The sequence below is a fragment of the Sapajus apella genome, unplaced genomic scaffold (assembly GCF_009761245.1).
Source record: "Sapajus apella isolate SASKATOON/1434 unplaced genomic scaffold, GSC_monkey_1.0 scaffold3, whole genome shotgun sequence".
Taxonomy (NCBI): Eukaryota; Metazoa; Chordata; class Mammalia; order Primates; family Cebidae; genus Sapajus; species Sapajus apella.
In genome coordinates, this window is record NW_022436943.1 from 24,484,789 (window position 1) to 24,505,442 (window position 20,654).

Genomic DNA, 20,654 nt, shown 5'->3' on the forward strand with positions numbered 1-20,654 from the left:
GCAGAGATCAAGTAAATGGACCAATGGTTGGCATAAACAATATGATAGTTATGTCTGAATATTGCATTAATTTGACCTTCATGTCTTTACCATACTGTTTTTCTTTTCTGAGCAGACTACAAAGTTACATATTCTGATGTCTTTCCACGAGTATTCAGTATTGTTGCCCTTTGTTCTTGTCTGTAAACTCAAGGAAAACAATGCCAATTAGACTCGCATTTAATTTGCTTTGTTCAGTGCAAAATGAAAGTACGTAATTTCTACTTGATTGAATGGCTAGGCTTACCAAGCTAGAAATGTGAAAGGTAATTTGAATATTCATAATCCATATTCAATAAAAGAGAATTAGCTATGTCAAAAATATACATAAATATGAGTAATATTTGAAATTCAGTAAACATGTAAGAAAACTATTTTGCAAAGATAAATACTCAGTGTTCATCATTTTCTTGCTCTCCCCTGGTTGGTGGCTAGCTGCAAAAGAGCTATTTTAATGAGAAGGATCAATGTTAGTTTTTAGACTGCCATTCATTTTAAGTGTGCATATTTAAATGAAGCATGAGTCAGCAATTTTATTATAAAGAAAATATGGCATCCTATAGCTAAATATCTTGAATATCTAACCTCTGCTTATTTTGCCCTTTTAATTACCACATGATGCTTTGATTTTAAATTTTAAAAAGTACATCTGTTTTCCAAAAAAGATTACAAAATGAGTACTTTGTTTTAGGGTTCATATTTATTTTCCAATTACTTTTATTGATCTTACAGATCTCTCTATTGCATTCAACAACACCAAAAATCTACAACTCTGGTGTCAACAGCAATAATTACTAAAAATTAAGCAAGCAATTTACAACTATCTGCAATTATGAAAAATGGATTCAAAAGGCATTTGTTGCAATAACAATAGTATTTATGTGTGTTAAGACACAAATAGCCAACCTAACTTTAGTACCTCAGGCATTTTTCTAATTGTGATATTTATACAAATTTTGGAAATTGAGGAATACACTGACCAGTCACCAATGATCATGAAAAACAAAATACATAAAAATGTCTATTTAGCTAATAGTGTATGTTTAACTCTAGCTTGACATTGTGTGGTACTGTAATCCCTTTCAAAGCATTATGAATCAGTCACATTTGCCTCAGCTTTTTTAAAAAAAACAGATAAATAATCGATGAAGATGCCCTTATTTCAGAAACTGAGGTCATTACTATCTTTGCTTGAAACATATTGGAAGGGTTGCTGAACAAAAACACCAATCTCAGGCACCTGGATGAACAGCGACATCTAGTGGTCATTGTGTCCCTAAACAAAAACACATAAACTCAAGAGTATCCATGAAACACATGAAATTGCCACTATCTTTTAATGTATTTCCAAAGAAACTGTACAAAGAAATTAGAAACACACTCTAAAAAGATTCCCTATGATTCAGGAATAAAATAAATTGAAGGAAAAGTTAACCCTGGACTTCTATTCTTAACCAACAACCGTTTCACCGGTAACTATCCTTCAAAGGTTTTTACAAAAATCCAATTTTTATTTCTTCACGTCTTGGTTCTTGTTTCTAACAGAGTACATAAAGAACTCAAACACTATAAATTAATGAATAATAAATTCTATGGCTCTTATGAATACATGGATTGGTATGTCCCATTAACAGGTTCAGACACTCCATATGACGACACACTAATGTGCAAATTTAAAATATTATAAAAGCTGCTACTCAATTATTATTAGACTGAGTTTGCTCTGGAGGTTTTATTAATTTTTTGTAAACTGGGAACATATAGTTCATCAAGATTTTCTAATACAACTGGTTCATGAAATGGAATTACAGCATCAAAATAGAATCAGAGAATCATTTTACCAGCAAAGAATCGTTTCCCAGATATGACTTTCTTATTAATGATAAAGTTAGTACATTCTTTGGCTATTTCGTGCAGCCCATCTAAGACAGTCCAAGTAAGCTTTTTTGTTGTTCGCTGGGACCTAAGCACATCATCTCTATGCATGCTACCCACCAGACACTGGAAATGGCTCCTAAGGCCTTCATGGCCAGCTCCAGGGAAACTGCCTTTCTGTCACCATGAAAGACTTTTTCTGAGCACGAACCATTTGCTGCAGTTCCATGGTTATTCATGGGACACATGAACTGTCCCTTCCAGATGAACTGAGGTATCCCCCCCACCCGAATCCCTTAAACATACATGAGTGAATTCAAGTATGCATCACAATCTGTCCATTTAATTCATCTTCCCTAGATTAACTGCCAAGTGCTAAGACTAGATCTTTCTAACAAGTCCTTGTTGATGATCACAAACAGATAAAAGATCTGGACAACAATTTTTGTGTTAACACACCAGCCTCCCCAAATGAAGAATGATCATATTTGGTACTCCCAGATCATCAAAATACCCACTACCCAGCCATATGACATGCTAGTGATTAGCTGGGACATTCATCTAAATGCCACTTACATGCATAAAGAGGGCTATAGAGGCCACCCTTCCTAACTCCACTGACTGGACATGATCATCCAGAGAAATGATATCTCACAGGCACCATCTAAAACAGTAAGGAACCATTACCATTTGGTAATTCAAATTGGGAACCATATGAAATGGGAAGGAATCATCTTAACATCACTTACAACTTTTAAGTAAATGTTAGGCAGATGTGCTCCGATGAGTATCGCATTCCCAAGTATATAAGCATTTAGTCTTACTAAAGCAATGCGTGTGTTTCATAAGCATGTAAAATTAACACTGAGGTCAAATGAGGTGCCATACATATAAAGCCTGAGGTTCTCTCCAGCCCACTACACCCAGTGATTCCCTAGTTCTCTCCTAAGCGTTCTCAATTACAGAAGTATATGTGTGGGCAGTGGCCACAGGTAGCTAAATGTGATGGTTAGCAATGGGACAGGCAGCCATGAATGCTGGAGGCTCCCGAAGATTATTTTCTATTGCTCTACCCTACACCGACTTCATTCTCTCATTTTTCCTACTTTTATCTCTTTGCCTTGCTATTTCTGCCTGGAACTGGCAGTTGTAGAATGAAGCAATTTTGTGTCCTATTGCAATCTAAACTCCTGTGTTGTATAACAAAGATGACCTGAATTTTAGGAAAAAATAATGCTAACTACTCAATAAGACAGACTCAGAGAGCTATGGGCAATCATAAGGTCTAGCTAAATGCTTGGATGAGCTGCCACCACAAGATCCCAACAAGCCTAGAAATAATTTGGTCTGGGTCTAAATGCTAATATCATGCTGCCAAGCCTCTTTCTGAAAAGCATAAAAGCAAAATATCCCACTCCTGCAAGCAAACCAACCACAAGGGTCGTGCCAAGAACTTTTGGGGCCCTTTTCTTGGCCACCCGGAATGCTGTTGGCAGCACTGCAGAGATTAATATATTGTTGACATGTCCTAAAACCTTATTAAATGTTTTTCTCTTCAAGACACGCTCGTAATAGGTTTCCAAGTTTGGTCGCTTTCCGTTTCCCCAGTTTCTCCTCGCAAACCCCAGGAACTTCAGTCGATGCAATGTGACAGCGAGTGAGACGTCTGCCAAGGTGAAGGACTCACCGCAGAGCCAAGGTTGGTGGCCCTCTTCTAATTAGAGAAAGGGACATAGAGAATTAGAAGCAAGCACTCTACAGACAGACTCCAGCTGGCATCAGTGGTCTCATCCTTACAGGTGAGCATGAGTATAGCAAAAGATGAAGGCCATGATATATTTATTTTCTTGACCACCACACTCAGAGAGTAATTTCATGCTTTAAAAAAAAAAAAAAAAAGTCCAAGCAAATGTATCTGAAGCTAAAGGAGACTTGCTTGGCATCTGTCAGCCATCCAGGTCCCTATGTAAAATTGCAGCCACTTGAACCTATCACTTTGTAAAGGATACTAAGGGGTTGGGAGCCTCTAAGCCAGTTAAAAGATACTTCGTAATGGTTTAAAAAAAACAGTTCTGTTTTAGAAAAATCCATAAAGCTGAGTCTGAAACAAGACTTGGTGGCTATGTTCTTAGTCATTTAAAGTACAAGAGCATTTGTGACAGGTAACATGGTCTTTAACTCTAGTCAGAGTAGCACAAATGGCCCATGTGTATCCACCTGTGGCTTAACCCTGAAGTCCGTTCACTGGCACATGCATGCTCACCAGCCAGTCTACAGATGCCCAGTGCTGGCCCCTTAGTACACTTTGGACTGGAGGCTGTCTCCCTGCCTAAGGAAAAAACTAGAGGGAATGTTCAAGCAATTATTCAAGTTATTCAACCAAACTACTGTAATTATAAATTTGTAAAACAGTTAGGTAAAACTCTCCCAAGTGTAGTTTAAATTGTGCAGAAAAATCCTTCACATAGATACAGATTGAGTTACAATTAGACACCTGGGTTTTTCTGGGTGCAATATGATTGTTGTTATCATAATTAAAACTGCCCATAAATAACAACAATGAAAAGCAGATTACTGAATGTTTTTGGTGAGACTTAAGAATGTTCCTGGGCCGGGCGCGGTGGCTCAAGCCTGTAATCCCAGCACTTTGGGAGGCCGAGGCGGGTGGATCACAAGGTCAAGAGGTCGAGACCATCCTGGTCAACATGGTGAAACCCTGTCTCTACTAAAAATACAAAAACTCGGCTGGGCATTGTGGCGCATGCCTGTAATCCCAGCTACTCAGGAGGCTGAGGCAGGAGAATTGCCTGAACCCAGGAGGCGGAGGCTGCGGTGAGCCGAGATCGCGCCATTGCACTCCAGCCTGGGTAACGAGCACGAAACTCCGTCTCAAAAAGAATGTTCCCATGAGTAATACTGATGTTGAAAAGAGAAAAAGAACATATATGGGAACCTACCTGGGGTTTCTTCATTTCTTCTTTGCAATTCAGTTTCAACCTGATCCAAGACTTTCTCCAACTCATCAAGAATTTTCTTCAAATACTTGACATTGTCATGGTCGAGCAGCTTTGACTAATTAACCACAAAAAAAAAAGATTATTTATACCTGTAAAAAAAAAAACCTAGGTAAACCAAAGCAGATATAAATTCTTACAGAGTTGAGCCTGTTTATTTTAGACAATGGGAAGAAATAGAAAAACTCAGCCAAAAAAAAAGAAAAAAAAAGCAAAGTTGAAGGGAAATATTCCAACTGTGAAAATGCCACCACTCACTGGCAGCTCCTATGAGGCCAGATAACCAGAGAAGGCAAAGAATGGAAGGGACATGAAGAGGCATCTGCCAAGCGCAACTCAGAAGAAGAGTTCCAGCAGCTGTAATTGAAAGAGTAGCTGAAGGGTCAGAGACGAGGAAAAGTCTGAGTGCAAGGAGTTAAAGGGCTGGTGGAGAATCAGTCAAGTAACTGTGAGTGCAAGTATTTCTTCTGGGGAGCTCATTTAGCTAAGATAAGATAAAGGAAGGTGGGAGGCTGGGGAGGGTTGGGAGTGCTGCTATTTTCTACAATTTTAATATGAGAGAAGTTTGCATGTGTTGCTGGGCCCGAGGAAGGAATCAACAGGAGAAAGGCTGACCATAACACACACTCGTCGGGGGGCAAAGCAAGTCAGTGTGACACCTGGAGGGATGTAGGTCTAGTGAGGCCTTACAGTGGTGGAATACCTGAAATGACAGATTCTAGAATATGTTATAAACTTCCTTTGCATTTCATAACTTGTTTTGGCAACCAGCATGCTCAATATCTGCTTGTTACATACTTGTCATCATGTTTCAATATCAAATCTAATAAAATATTCTTTCTAAAAGGAGAACATAAGCCAAAGGTAACATGTGCACTAGTGAACTGCAATATTTAAGAGATGTTCTAGAAATAGTGGTGCTTTACAATAAGTAGAACATTTACTACATGCAGGGTGTGTCAACTGAAGACAGCTGACTGACTTACTTTAAGTCGTTTCTGTTTTGCAATGTATGCTTCTTGTAAATCTGGGTTTTCTTCAGCAAGTTTCTTCAGCTCAGACTCTGTGTTTCCAATCTGGCCTAATAATAAAACATTTTGGAAACAGAAAATTATTTTCTCCCTTCTACACCAGAAACAAGGAGAAGCAGAGAAACTCAATGACAAGAGCATGAGCTCTGGGGCTCATGTCCTGCTTCTCTGACTTGGGCTTACCCTGTCTATGCCTCAGTTTCCTCATGTTTCAAATGGAACTATAAGAATATCTGCCAAGCAGGATAAAGGCTAAATGAGAAGCTTCGTGGGAAGCACTTAGAGCCAAGGCCCAGCACTTCAGAGTGCTCAGTGCAGGCTTGCTGCTCTGCCTTCCTCTACCCTTCAAGCTTTCTATAATGAACTCCTGTATGAAGAGAGGAAAAAGCCTTACTTTTTTAAAATATTAACTATAGGTGATAGAATTATAGTCAGAACTCTTGTTTCAAATCATATAAAGGGTATTTATGAAGAGGAGGAGGAGGAATAAGAGGAAAGAGAAGCAGGAAGAGAGGCAGTGGAGAAGAGAATGGAAGAGAAGAGAGAAAAAGGAAGCGGTGAAAAGGAAGGAGGGCAGAGAAGAGGAGAGGAAAAGGGGATGTATCAAAAAGGAAAAAAATAGTCTAAGAATAATAAAGGTGAGTATCATACAATGGGGAAAAAATGGTTTCTGGATTTAGGAGATCTGAGTTTGAGTGTTTCTGATCAGCATTCCCAAAGTGTGACCCCTGCCACCATCCTTTCCCTTCTTATCCCCAATCACCTGTGCTATAAAGCACACCTCCTGTTCCACAGATCATGCACTGACTATCCTCGTGACAAGAAGAAGGCAGAAAGCTGGATGTCACAAATCAATCCCAATAAATCTCCTATCACTGAACATAGAGCCAGAGTAATAGTTCGACACCCTCTAGTCCAGTTTCCTCACATAATGAAACGACAATTAAGGACTAGAAACGTGAACTCAACTGCCCATAATTCTAGGCACATCCCAGATCTTCAGATTCCTAGTCCATCTGTTCATGAGAACATGTTATATTCCTTACTTTTCCATAACCCGCTCTTCTGAGTTTTATCCAAGCTTGGCCCTCAAAGCCAGAAGCTATATCAGGTCCTATAGACAATATATGTCCAACTGAGCAAGTTAAGCACAGATTAATCTGACTGGTTCATGGATTGATCCATAATATGCACATCCATAAAGCAAACTCAACAACCCTATTCCCAATCTTTTTTTAGTGACCATGAAACATGCTAGGTCTCAAAATGAGTTAAAAGAAAGTGTGAGACAGAATTCCAGATCTTTAAAATGTTTACATACTACGGATTCTTGTAGTTGCATAAGCCGGAATCATGGAGTCCACAGTTAACTCAGGATGTAAAATGCAGCCATGTGTATAGGCATCCATTGGCAAGGAGTCAAGCAGCTCTCGGTAATGCTGTACCCGTGGGTAATACATGCTTCCTTTATCAGGCATTAACCTGGGTGTTCTTTCTAAAATGCACACACAAACATTGAAGAAAAAGTTACAAATGAGTTGTTACACTCAAAAGCAAAACAAAAACACTAACCAATCATTTTCAACATATCTGTATATTCAAAAAATGTTGTCTCCCCAGACATTCAAAGTTTGAAATGGCCTGATGCACCAGACAAGATCCCAAATTATAATCACATTGGTGTTCTCTCATTTATCCACCTTGCAAACTGCATTCAGCCCTCAAGGCCCAGTTATTTATGCCATTTATTTCAGAAAACATTCCCTTACTCCTACAACTGCCAATATTTGACTGGCTCACGTGTGCCTTCTTCTATACATCCATAATACATTACAAACACTCTGTTACAGCCCTTACCACACTGTAATTCATTGCATCTTTTTGCCCCATGATTGTCTTCAGGGAAAGGAACCTGCAATCCAGAGTCTAGCACAGTTCACACACTTTAGGCACTCAATGAAGTTTAGTTAATTGAATGAGGACTCACTATGGGAAGATAATCAGGGGCTACTCTTTTCTAGGTGCCAACCAACATCAAGAGTGACCCTGCTGACACATGGGAGCGTGAAGTGACAATCCACATGGAACAGGAAAGGCACTTGCTCAAATATATCAGGTGCACTTTCCCCAGGAATTTCTAACAATTATCTCTGGCAAGTGGGTTCTATATATATCCTTATTTGCTAGTGAAAATCCAGACTGTAGAGTCCTTGAGGGTAGGGACCATGTACTGCTCTCTGTTAAATCCCCAGTGCCTAATATAATGTCTGACATGTAGTAGATGTTTAATAAATTATAATAAATACATTCCAAAATTTCCAATTATTATAGATTACTTGAGCTGGAGAAGTATTGCAGTAGTTAAAAAGTACACTGAGATGCAAGGGCTGAAAACCTCTCCCAAGATCTCACAGCTAATCAGAGGCAGAGCTAGAACTAAAGTCATCTGATTCCTAATGTAAAGCTCTCTTTGATTATACCATCATAACATCTTCAAAGGATTTTCATTTCAGAGACTATCCAAAAAGAATGAAAGTGAAGGATGCAACCCAAAGGTCAGGGCTATGTCCCTTCAGAATCTTTTCCTACCTCTGGCTCTCAAACTGCCCCTAAAAAATGTCAGGTCTAATAACTACCACAATTTCAAAGTATTAAGATATCTGCAATAACTTAACTATGAACATATCCGTGATTTCTACTGGTTATCAAAGCTACAGGCACTCCTGATATTGCCATGGATTGTGCCTACATTGCAAATGGAAGGAAATGATTCCTTTAAATAGAGATACAATTATTCCCCATCCAAGATCTCAAATCTCCTGAATTCTATTCATAAACCACTAAGGGCAACAGTTCTCACATTGTGGTCTAAGGATCCCTGGCTTTTCCTAAAACATTTGTGGGGGAATCTACAAAGTCAAAGCTATTTTTACCAAAATACTAAGATGTTAATTGCTTTTCACTCTTACTCTCTCTCAAGTGTACAGCAGAAGTTCCCAGGGGCTACAGGAAAGATGACTCCATCACTCTGACAGCTAGTGGGATTGTGCTTAAGTATGCTAATATTTTAAGCTTTCTCAGTTTCGCTTTCTAAATGGTAAATATTGATAGTTATGATCCACATAAACAAATGCTCTCTGGTGTCCTCAGAGACAACAGGCTCTAGAGACCAAAAAGTTTAAGAATTAATGCTTTAGGGGCCCAAGAACCTCAGGCTAATAACCATAAATGGTACATTTTCAAATGCTTCCCATATGGTCAAAGTAATGGCTAGTGGCTCTGACTGCTTTCTGGTGCCAGTCTCTGGGGCTTCTCTCCAGAAGAGCATATCATTTCCTTCCTAGGAAAGTGAATGAGAGCAGGAAAAACAATGTCTAATTGCTTTCTGGTGAAGTTCCATCTGGCCAAACCCAAATTCTTCAAGGAGGACAAATGTTTAAATCCATGAAAATAATTTTCTTCTACTCAGTGTGCCATTACTATCTAACTACTTCCTGAAGCACTCTGTCAGAGCATAAGATACACACTGAACCCAACTTATCTCTCCATCTCCCTGCCTCCTCAGGCACGTCAAGGATGCCTTGTTCAGTATCACGTGGGCACTGCGCTGCCATCCTCCTCCTCACACCAGAGCACAACAGTGTCTGCTGCTTCTGAAAACAGCTTTTCAAAAGACAACTGGGAATTTCCTTTCAATTATAGAGATCTTCCCCCTCAATCCTATTTTATTTTCCAGTCCTTCCATAGAGCACTTTTATCAAAATACTAAAGGCAAGAATTTTTTTCTCAGTAATCAACCTCAATCAGGAGTGGAAAAACAACGTTAAGACATACTGGGGCAGGATAGGGAATTAGAGAGTTTTAAGAAGCAGGCAATGAGAGGAGGTCCCAGCACTGGGGAGTGGGGTTGCAATAATGGATTAAGGCTTGGTGATTAAGCTGGAAGAACAAATAAGCTGGCACAAGACCTGACCTCCTAGAAGAACTGAGTAGGAGACAAGTTTTATCTTATACACAAATTTAGGCAGCAAATTATAAACCGGCAGATAGACATAAAGCAGAAAGATTTGACAAATAGCAGAAGAAACCAAAAGAAGCAAAAAAAAAAAAAAAAATCAGAAAGAAACAATAAAAGCATTCTGTAGCCATGTAATGGAGATAAATGGGCCTGTACATTCTCAAGTCCTTGTAATGCTGAGTAAAATAACAATGGCTCTGAGCCATTTTTTAAAATTACATTGGGTTTTCCCAAGAGTAAAAAATAAAAAGAAATTAAGGGCTTAAAGGCATAAGCTTTCATTATTTTACTAAATTCACTACTCTGGTTACCCATGTTTCCTAGTAAAGGCAGATAAAGGAGGCATTATTATGCCTTGTTTTCAAGAAAGACTCCCCTAGGTCTACTTGTACAACTTTCAAGTCTCCCTTACTAGCTCAATGGAAACCGATTAGGTTTCATTCCTCACTCTAGCCTTTTGCTGTTTATTTTGCTTAGACTGTATAGTGATTGCATCAGTATATAAGATAATATGCATAACGCAGCCGGACAATATTGTACCCTTCAATTAGTCACACACTAGGCTATTAAAAATATATAATAATGATGTTAAACAATTAAATTATGACCTGAGGCAAAAGACACAGTTAGTAACTGATTACAATTCAATGCTGTCGTAACTCTGGAACTAGAAAGAGCAAATCTAAATACAGATGAGAAAAAATAATAATAACCTGGTGTCAAATTATATCAGTTCAGTGTATGCATCCAGGATTTTGAGACAAATTTATAGCATTGTTTTTAATAAATTGTATGTATTATACATTAAATGTTTAACTATTTTTAACTGGTATTATAGTTAAGACTTAACAGAAACATTCATAATGAAGGAAGCAAAAACTCCTTTATCAGACAGTTTGTTCCAATTGTTTGATGCACACGATATAGAAAGAGGACTTCTGAATTTTAATACCCCCACCTGTCTGCTAAAATTGGACAAATCACAAAGAGTATAAAAAAGTTACTTTTAAAGCAACTTTTACTGACACAATTATTAAAGACTGATCTTCTTTTCCATGTCATATGGTGTATTTTCTCCATACTTTGTGGTAATCTACAATTTCAGTATATGTGCTAAAAGGCCTATATTCAACTATACATAAGAGCCTTTTACTGATGAATATAAATGTAAATATTAATTGGTAATTCCTTAAATAACTATTTTAATCTAACAGTGAAATCAGAATTAATGTTCTTTTTTAAATATATTTGATGAAATTCAAATATAACATTTATTTACATTTTATAGATAACACTGTATCTATAAATTTACATATCCTAATAAGATTTATGTGATTTTAATATCATGCTAGAATAGTTTATTTCCAAACCAAATTCTATTTCCTAGAATACTTTAAATTACATACTTAGACATAAGATATGTATGTGATGTTTGGAGAACTGTTATATTAAATTACAAAAATACATTATTCACCTTATGACATCCTTGATTCCAGGTTACCGGAGTTATTTGCTAATAATAAATATCATATATTCTATTATTTTATAGTTATTTCACATATTTTTGATTAGTAGCCAAGTTAAATTTTATTTAAAGAAGTTATGAGTACAATAGCTAGATTGAAAAATCCGTATTTGTATGTACATTCACCTTGTCACATCCATTCTTCCTCAGTTTACCTAGTTTGCTTACTCTCATACCTCATCTAGCTTAATCAATTGCTTGCTGTAAAATAACTATTCTTCACCACATGCCCAGACTAAAAGTGGTACCATGTACACGAAAGACTCTAAAACTGAACAGTAATAGCATCTGTGTATGTTAAGGACAGATTTGGAATTATCACCAAATTTATAGAAAAAAATTATCTTTGAAGATTAGCAAGCTTCTAATGATTTAGGATCTTTAAAATATCTCTGAAGTATCCCAGGACCCTACACCCAATTAATACCCGATAAATTATTACTGAAAGAATGAAGAGATAGCTCTTGGCCAGCTCTTAGTTTGGCAGCCATAACTGAATACTTCGAAATTCCTCCTTTGACCCAACTTTTGCCCTCAGGAACATCATTCATGTCTACACCATTCTTCCATATGACTGCTTTCCAAAAAAAAAAAATTCATACATAGCCATTATCTAACAGATATTCACTATTTCAGGCTATGGCTTGAAAAGGATCACCTCAGCTATCAAACTACCAACTATTTAATGAACTATCCCAAAAGCAAAAGGATATAACTATGTAAATATAAACACAGAAAAGCTGAGAAATGTCTCCAGACCAGCAAGTCATCATTTTTGGCATAATCCCCAGTGGATCGGTAACAGAGGACAGCAAGTAACAGTGAAGGACGTACTAGTTCACTAAATTCTGTTCTTCAGAGGCACGGCTACACTTTCAGTCTCCTATCATGACCATGGGCGACTTTGCACCTCATGAAATCCATCCACTTATTATCATTCTATCTCATCAACATTCCTCAAAGTTACATCCATAATTGGACAAAATGCCAAATATTCCAAACAGCTCAGAATGTACAGGGTTACAACTCACCCTGTACTCAATACAAATCTATAATTTTCAAACAACCTGAAATCACACTAGCCATTTGTTTTCACATTGGCAACTTACTGTCAACCAGGTTCCCCATCCTTTCTGAATGCAGCTGGTTTTTTAAAACAAAAGCCTCATACCCATTTTCTTCATACCCATTTTACATTTACCTTTGTTAAACTTTATTTTTCCATGTTGCTGTATTTCCATAACAAATATTTTATGAGTTAGTTATCATTTTGACTATTTACCTTTTCTGTCATTCACAAATATAATCATAGAATATCTTCTGTCTTTATTCAAGTCATTGACTCGTTAGGTTTAAGTCAAAACAGAAGCCTACAAGAACAGAAGCCTATAAGATCCCCTATCCATGGATCCCTTGTCTCAAAAATGCATTAATTTTAATCATTCAAAATATTTATTAAGCACCTATTAAGAAATATTCACTGTATAAGGCATTGGGGATAGTTTTTAATAAGATACACTGTTCCCAACCTCATGGTACTCACAGTGCTGTACAATTCAAACATTTAGAATAAAGTATGATAAAAACAATTATAAGTAAAATGAAAGTATATAGTTGAAGAGGTAATCTGGTATAAGAAATCTATAAATTAATATTCTTTAACATGGTAGTTTATTCATCTGCAAATGTGCATTATAATCATCTAGCTATATCTGCCCCTTTATTCCACAAGGGTATAAGTAATCTCAAATGTTCTACTTCAACGAAGATACACTATAACTAGAACCATGCCTGGCACACAATAGACAGTTTTTTAAAAAGTGTTAGTGACATTTTCCAGTAGTGTAAAACTGAAACTGGTTCCTTTCACTGAGATATACAAAAATGTAAAACATATTTAAATAACTTTTCACAATCTATTCTAGATTTCTGCCAGATTTAAAGACAGTCAATTACACCAGTGCTTAAAGCTTAAACACTAATTTATAGCAGTATTCTCAAACTTTAATGTATATATGAATGACATGAGCTCTTGTTAAAGAGTCTAATTTGATGATCTGCAGAGAGGTCTAAGATTCTGCATTTCTAACAAGCTCCCAGGTGATGCCAATGCTACGGATGAATGGAACATACATTGAGTAGCAAGGGTTGGTAGAATTTACCTTTCCCGTCTTTGACAATAGGACGATGTTTGTCTACCTTAATTATAATTGTGATAACACTGTTTTTAAAATTTCATTACTCCGAGATAAATTTCTTCTTGACCTTGATTTATATAACTTAGCCTTCATTTATATAACCATTGTTTTCTTGCTGTCTTCCTGTCTACCATAAGTTTTAGGTCCCTTAATATTTTTAAACCTTCCTAATTGATTGAAAGATATTCAACAAGTTAGTGGCAGCATCAGACTAAAAGCTAGGACTCTTGATTGCTGACTTATAATAATAGCTCAACCAAAATTAAGGTCTGTGGTTTCCATATTTCCATCCTGTCACAGCCTACAGTGCCTTCTCTTCTAATTCAATGAATACTAATCAAAAGAAGTTAGCATTTCCTTTGGTTATTTAATACAACTTAGCAGGACACAGAATGTATTTCTGTGTTATTATTCTGTACTAAAAGCAAAAAAGAAAGACTAAGGAAAATTTTAAGAAAACCTAATAATCAGTAACATTACTATGTTGTAAATATAGTTTATATCACTGAATTTCTTAGAGAAAAAACAGTGTAAGGAGGGGATGGAGGAGGGGAATGATGATAGTAGAGGCAAGTAGTTCAAGCAATGCTACCAAAAAATTTAAATAGGAGTTTCCATTTAGAATACCTTGTTAAAGTTTTTGATCATTTAAAATAGAATTATTAACACAATTATTTTGTTCAATTATAATCACATCTCCCAAGAAATAGAAATTATTAACAGACTTATCCATTTCCAAAAAGCTCAAGATTGAGAAAAATTGTCCTAAATGAACTAGTCATCACTTTCAGTATAGTCCCCAGCACAGAAATTTACAAAGAATAGCAAACAAAGACGAAGGGGAAGCACATCATGAAATACTTTGGTTGAGGCCAAAGCTACCTTTAATTAAAAACTCCAATCACAATCCTAAGGGACTAGCACTTAGATTAAGAATCAGGGTAGCCCATTGCTAATCTTATTCCCTGGGCTTCCCCCTGCCCCACTGCCTATCATCTAGGGCTCATAACCATTTTCCTTCTAAGTACCTGACACTTTTTTTTTGTCCTAGTAATTTTCTTTGTCAGCTTCCTGTAGTTCGGGGCTAGATTCTGGTTTCATCCCACCCTATTAACATCAACATAACTGCTGGCAGATGAAAAGTAACTGAATCTCATACACAGTCTTTTTAGAAGAGCCCTCAACTGGAAGCTCTGAGCCCCCAAGTTCTGCTCTCAGCAACGTCTGTTGTGATCAGCTATGTAATCTTGGGTAAATCCTTGAAGCTACAGTTCACTTCAAAGGATTATTATTAGACACAAGCAAGACAATGTGTAAGTGGCTAAGACTATGGGAGACAGTGTAGTAGGAAGGCTTTAGAGATCAAAGACTCTGCCATACAATAGCTATATTACTTTGGGCAACCCTGTTGCTTTCTCCTCACATACAAAATGGGAATAACTTGTCTACCATGCCTGTCTCAGATAGATTCTTTTGAAGACCACATAGTATAGAAATTATAAAATGTCTGACACATAACAAGCTGTCAATAAATGATTTACTTAAATGCACTACACAAATTTAAGCCCTATAATTCCTTAGTAAAAATACAAAATTCAAGCAATTCAGAAGTGACTGGGGCGAAGAACTCGGGTATACTAACATTCTATTCTCCTGTAAGATTTATTGCTCTTTTTTCCCTCTCGTTTTTAAGGTGGAACCCATTTTGTATATTAGATGAGATTGTCATAGTGTACATTTATAATGAATATTATGAATTTAAGGCTAAGAAATCACCAACACAAACCACACATCTGCAGTTTTTTGCAAGTGAATTTTTTTAAGTTTCAACATTAACATTTGTACTTTACATGAAATTTTTTCAAGTAGTGTTACACTAGCTTATACCAAATTTGTTATTGGCCTATTTGATATTTGTGTGCTTATGGAAATGGAAAAGGTTTTTAATCCCAAACCACCATCATGACACAAGAGAAAGAGAGAGGAAAGAAAGAAAAGGAGAAAGGTAACATAGTGTTGAAAGTAAATCCAAGAAATCACAAGTAGCCTTAACATTACCATCCAGGAAAGTCTGTTCAAGATAATCAATGATCTGAGTGGCCTCACAAATTATGTTTTCCCCGTGGATAAGGACAGGCACTTCTCCAGTTGAGTTCAAACGCATAAACCAAGGCTCATTGTGCTCACTCAAGGGCAGACTTACATCATGTTCCTCGCACTTCAATGCCTTTTCAGCAATTACCAAGCGCACCTGGAAGAGTTCACACTGGTTACTACAACACATGTAAGCTTTCAATTAAATGACTTCCCTGGACACCGCTAAGCAGCCTTTCTGGGCTTCCCTGTGTTATTAACATTTTCAACAGTCGTTTTAAAGATTCCTATTCCTGAAATTAACAAGGAAGCACAGAACAATATTCTACCGTCTTATAATTTAGAGAACAAAATAAGTAATGAAAATGATTCCGATTGTATTCATTAAACAGCCACCCTCATCACCACCACTTTCTTGGTGTCTTAAACCTGATTATAGGTCCTCCCCTGACAAGAGCCTGACATGCAAGTACAAGAGCTCTTGCTGAAGAGAGTGAATGCAAGAGGGTAAAAGAACTGATCGCAGATTAAGCAGGTGCACGAAGACGCCTCCTTCTGCCTCTCTCCGAGGCCCAGCAGACAAGGCCTCCAGGCCAAATACTGAAAATGATGCTTTTTTTTTTTTTTGGTCGCGTTTCGCGATAGGCAATGCCTGGGTCATAGCCACTTAGAATCATCTCAGGCCGATTCTCCCCGCTACCCACAGGTGCGCATTCCCGCCTGGAGGGAGCGCCTGACGGGGGTCAGGACGCTGGAGGCGGGTTTCTGGGAGGACAGGCATCTCGGGGCACGACCCAGTGGGAGCTGTCCCGGTGCTGAAGCCCGATCCGCGCCGCCTTCTGCCGCCGAGGCCTGTACCTTTTGAGAACTGAAGGAATGCGTCCAGTGGTACAGAATGAGCTTAGTCTCCGCGTCGGCCGCGCCTTCTGCCCTCAAGGGCGCACTCCCTCTCTGCTCTTCCTGCCTTCCAGCCATCTCGAGATGTGAGACCGCTGGCGGGCCTGGCCTGTCCGCCCCGGGTTTCTTCCTCCCACACTGCCCCGCAAGACGTCTCCGGATTTTGAGTGGTGCTTGTCGGAAAAAGGGCGCGCGGCCCGCTGGGAAGTGTAGTTCCGCCGGCTGCCGCTGTGCGAGGACGCGGGGTCTGTGCCCGGAAAGCCCCTGGCAAGACTAAGAGTGCACCTGGGAGGTGCAATTGAACGGTTATTTTTTTTAGGAGAAAAAAATTTAAAAAATACGAGTCCCTGGTTATGAAGGGCAGTAAGGAAAAATGGTGACACCAAATTACTCTTTGGTTTGGAGGTTGCTCAGGTATAAAAGCAGCGATTTCCCAAGATACTTAGGGTTGCCTTGGAGTTTGTTCCTTCGTTGGAAAGGAAATTCCGGTGGACAGACAAAGCAACAGGAAAAGGATCTATGAGTTTTCGTTATAAGATGCTACTATGACATTAATGGAATAATTTCCGAAATTTAACTAACTGCTGTAGAATAGAGTCCTGTATAAACAGTAAGTTCTTGATTTTGATAATTAAACTGTGCTTTGTAGAAGAAAAAAAAAGATGCCACTATGGAGTCATGCAAAAAGATTGTTTTTTCTCATAAACAGCTAATAAACAATGGCGATATAAAATAACCTAGTTACTAAATACAAAAATTCTAGAACAGTACTGCCTAAGTTCATGTCCTGGTTTTTCCATTTACTAAGTGAGAATAATAATTTTATTATTTCCCTCAAAAGATTTTTGTGAAAAACTAATAATAAAATGTTAAACACTCAAAACAGCCTGTCACGTTGTAGGCACTTAGTATTATTCACAGGTTAAGGTGGAACCCATTTTGGTTTGGAGGCCTTGTCTGCTCGGCCTCGGAGAGAGGCAGAAGGAGGCGTCTTCGTGCACCTGCTTAATCTGCGATCAGTTCTTTTACCCTCTTGCATTCACTCTCTTCAGCAAGAGCTCTTGTACTTGCAAGTTATAAACATTCTGTTTATAACCATGGTCAGAATCATAACTTTATACTAGTCTAGTCATTATTGTAAGTCTCTGAAAATTTGGCATCATATAGTAAGTTTATTTTTAAAATCTCTTTCAGTAATATGCATAAATATAACCACGGAATAAATCCCTGTCCAATTTATTCAGCAAATATTTATTGAGCACCTACAATGTTCCAGACATTGTGCTGGCTCCTGGTAATATTAAGATGTGTAAGATCTGATACCTGACACTCAAGATATAATCTGGCAGCAGAGACAATCAAGGAAATAGACAATCACAATAAAGATAAGAACTGTCTTAGGGTGAAAACAGAGTGCTATGAGAAGGGAGGAGCAGGCGGCCAACCCAGGTCAGAGAAGGGCCCCTGGAAAAGAAAATCTCATGAGGTTCTTCCTTGCCTTTACAGTACTCCATTTTTCAAGATTTGATAATGTCTTTTTATGTCCTTCAGTTAATTCAAGTGCTATAGCAAAAGTGAACTCCTTGCCAAAATTGTTTTTATCAGTTCACACTTAAGATTAAGAGGGGAGGCCAGCCTGAGTGGCTCATGCCTATAATCCCTGTACTGTGGGAGGCCAAGGCAGATGGATTACCTGAGGTCAAGAGTTTGAGACCAGTATGGCCAATATAATGAAACCCCGTCTCTACTAAAAATACAAAAAAATTGGCTGGGCGTGTTGGCACATGCCTATAATCCTAGCTACTCAGGTGGCTGAGGCAGGAGAATGGCTTGAAAAAGAGTAAGAGGGGTAAGGGTCAAACTCTGAAGTCAGACAGAGTGGGGTTTACATTCTAGCTCTACCCTAACTTGAACTTTCTTGAGCTTTGACGTCATTGTGTGTAAAAAATGAATACATAAAAATATATGCCTACCCAGAGGGCTATAGAAATTCAAGAAAGGATGTATAAAAAGCACCTAGGGTATTGCCTAGAATGTAGGCATTGATAAAAACATATGTGTAAAAGCCCATCCACTGACATTAGGAGGACATCATCTTACATTTCATCCTCTTTCTTTAGGTCCCAAAATTTTTACAACTATACATATAATCCTTCTCTCCCATTCCTCTCCAGAACTTGATTTTTTAATTCTCCACCTTTAGATTCCTATTTTTCTATTCCATTTCTTTCAATGGCAAAAACCGCACTTATTTTTGCACCAATCCTAATACTAAATCATTCTAAGTATTTGAATAAATTCCAATACTTTTGATAAGCCATCTGTCACTTGCAGCAAAAAAAGGCCTGACAATAAAGCCCTGGTCCATCAAACACTGAACACTTTCTCCATCACATTCTTGCCCACAGCAAAGCCATAGAGGAAACACTGAATGGCTTGATTATTTGGTGTTTCGTACAGAGTACTCATAGATCTCATTGTGAGTGTAAACATGCACAGAACTTCTGAAGGCAAATGTGTCAATATGCTTCAAGAATCATGAAAACGGGCATAACTTCTAGCTTAGCCATTCCTCTATTTCCAATTTAAGGAAATAACTGTGACAAATTCTTTTTTTTAATTGCATTTTAAGTTTTGGGGTACATGTGAAGAACATGCAAGATTGTTGCATAGGTACACACATGGCAGTGTGATTTGCTGCCTTCCTCCCCATCACCTATATCTGGCATTTCTCCCCATGCTATCTCTCCCCAACTCCCCACCCCCCACTGTCCCTCCCCTATTTCCCTCCAACAGACCCCAGTGTGTGGTGCTCCCTTCCTGTGTCCATGTGTTCTCATTGTTCAACACCCATCTATGAGTGAGAACATGTGGTGTTTGATTTTCTGTTCTTGTGTCAGTTTGCTGAGAATGATGGTTTCCAGGTTCCTCCATGTCCCTGCAAAGGACACAAACTCATCTTTTTTATGGCTGCATAGTATTCCATGGTGTATATGTGCAACATTTTCCTTGTCCAGTCTATCATCAGTGGGCATTTGGGTTGGTTCCAGGTCTTTGCTATTGTAAACAGTGCTGCAATGAACATTCGTGTGTTATAGTAGAACAATTTATAATCATTTGAATATATACTCAGTAATGGGATTGCTGGGTCAAATGGAATTTCTATTTCTAGGTCCTTGAGGAATTGCCACACTGTATTCCACAATGGTTGAACTAATTTACACTCCCACCAACAGTGTAACTGTGACAAATTCTGACAGTTGATCCTGCCTATTTTCCCCTTGCTGAGAATACAGACTGCATTTCCCAGGCTCTAATGCAGCAAAACATGGTCTCCTGACTATCTTCTAACAAAGGGAAGATCGCGGATGTGCCACAGGGAAAATTCTGGGAATCTTTCTTTCTTTCTTTCTTTCTTTTTTTTTTTTTTTTTTTTTGAGTTTAAGCATTTTTTTTAATATATTTTATTCTGTTTTAGGTTTTGGGGTACATGTGAAGAACATGCAAGATTGTTGCATAGGTACATACATGGCAATGTGGTTTGCTGCCTTTCTCCCCATCACCTATATCTGGCATTTCTCCCAATGTTATCCCTCCCCAACTCCCCACCTCCCGCTGTCCCTCCCTAGCTGCCCCCCACAGACCCCAGTGTGTGATGATCCCATCCCTGTGTCCATGTGTTCTCATTGTTCAACACCTGCCTATGAGTGAGAACATGCCGTGTTTGATTTTCTGTTCTTGTGTCAGTTTGCTGAGAATGATGGTTTCCAGGTTCATCCATGTCCCTACTAAGGACACATGCACACGAATGTTCATTGCAGCACTGTTTACAATAGCAAAGACTTGGGAATCTTTCTTAAAGAGACAATCAGCCCCATGACTCTTCTTCATCCCATTCTCCATCCTGCTTCAGGGAGGGTACATTCTGACCTGGACCATGAAAAATGGGGCCATGCCCTAGGA

The 20,654-nt window shown here is 38.2% G+C and overlaps 1 protein-coding gene across 3 annotated transcripts; it reads right to left on the bottom strand.

The window, feature by feature from the left end:
• Positions 1 to 720: 720 nt before the first annotated feature.
• On the bottom strand, positions 721 to 16,946 carry GDAP1 (ganglioside induced differentiation associated protein 1). Of its 3 annotated transcripts, none has more exons than XM_032251049.1 (6): positions 16,653 to 16,930; positions 15,904 to 15,951; positions 7,281 to 7,454; positions 5,915 to 6,009; positions 4,872 to 4,986; positions 721 to 3,628 (listed from the first exon to the last, which is right to left on the bottom strand). In XM_032251049.1, the coding sequence occupies exons 3-6, from the start codon at positions 7,435 to 7,437 to the stop codon at positions 3,246 to 3,248; spliced, it is 750 nt and encodes a 249-aa protein (XP_032106940.1). In that variant the 5' UTR covers positions 7,438 to 7,454; positions 15,904 to 15,951; positions 16,653 to 16,930; the 3' UTR covers positions 721 to 3,245. The 3 variants fall into 3 exon arrangements, with proteins under 3 accessions (XP_032106940.1, XP_032106946.1, XP_032106930.1); XM_032251055.1 differs by lacking the exon at positions 16,653 to 16,930 and adding an exon at positions 16,499 to 16,620; XM_032251039.1 differs by having other exon boundaries at positions 3,021 to 3,628; positions 15,759 to 15,951; positions 16,653 to 16,946.
• Positions 16,947 to 20,654: the final 3,708 nt, after the last annotated feature.

Bases quoted from the DNA above. Each gene is read 5' to 3' on its own strand.
- GDAP1 (XM_032251039.1), bottom strand. From the start codon at position 16,769: ATGGCTGGAAGGCAGGAAGAGCAGAGAGGGAGTGCGCCCTTGAGGGCA. The intron at 7,455-15,758 runs GTAATGTTAAGG...TGTGCATTTTAG, and splicing joins TGAACAGACTTTCCTGGATG to AAAGAACACCCAGGTTAATG. The intron at 6,010-7,280 runs GTATGTAAACAT...TTTTATTATTAG, and splicing joins TGCAACTACAAGAATCCGTA to GCCAGATTGGAAACACAGAG.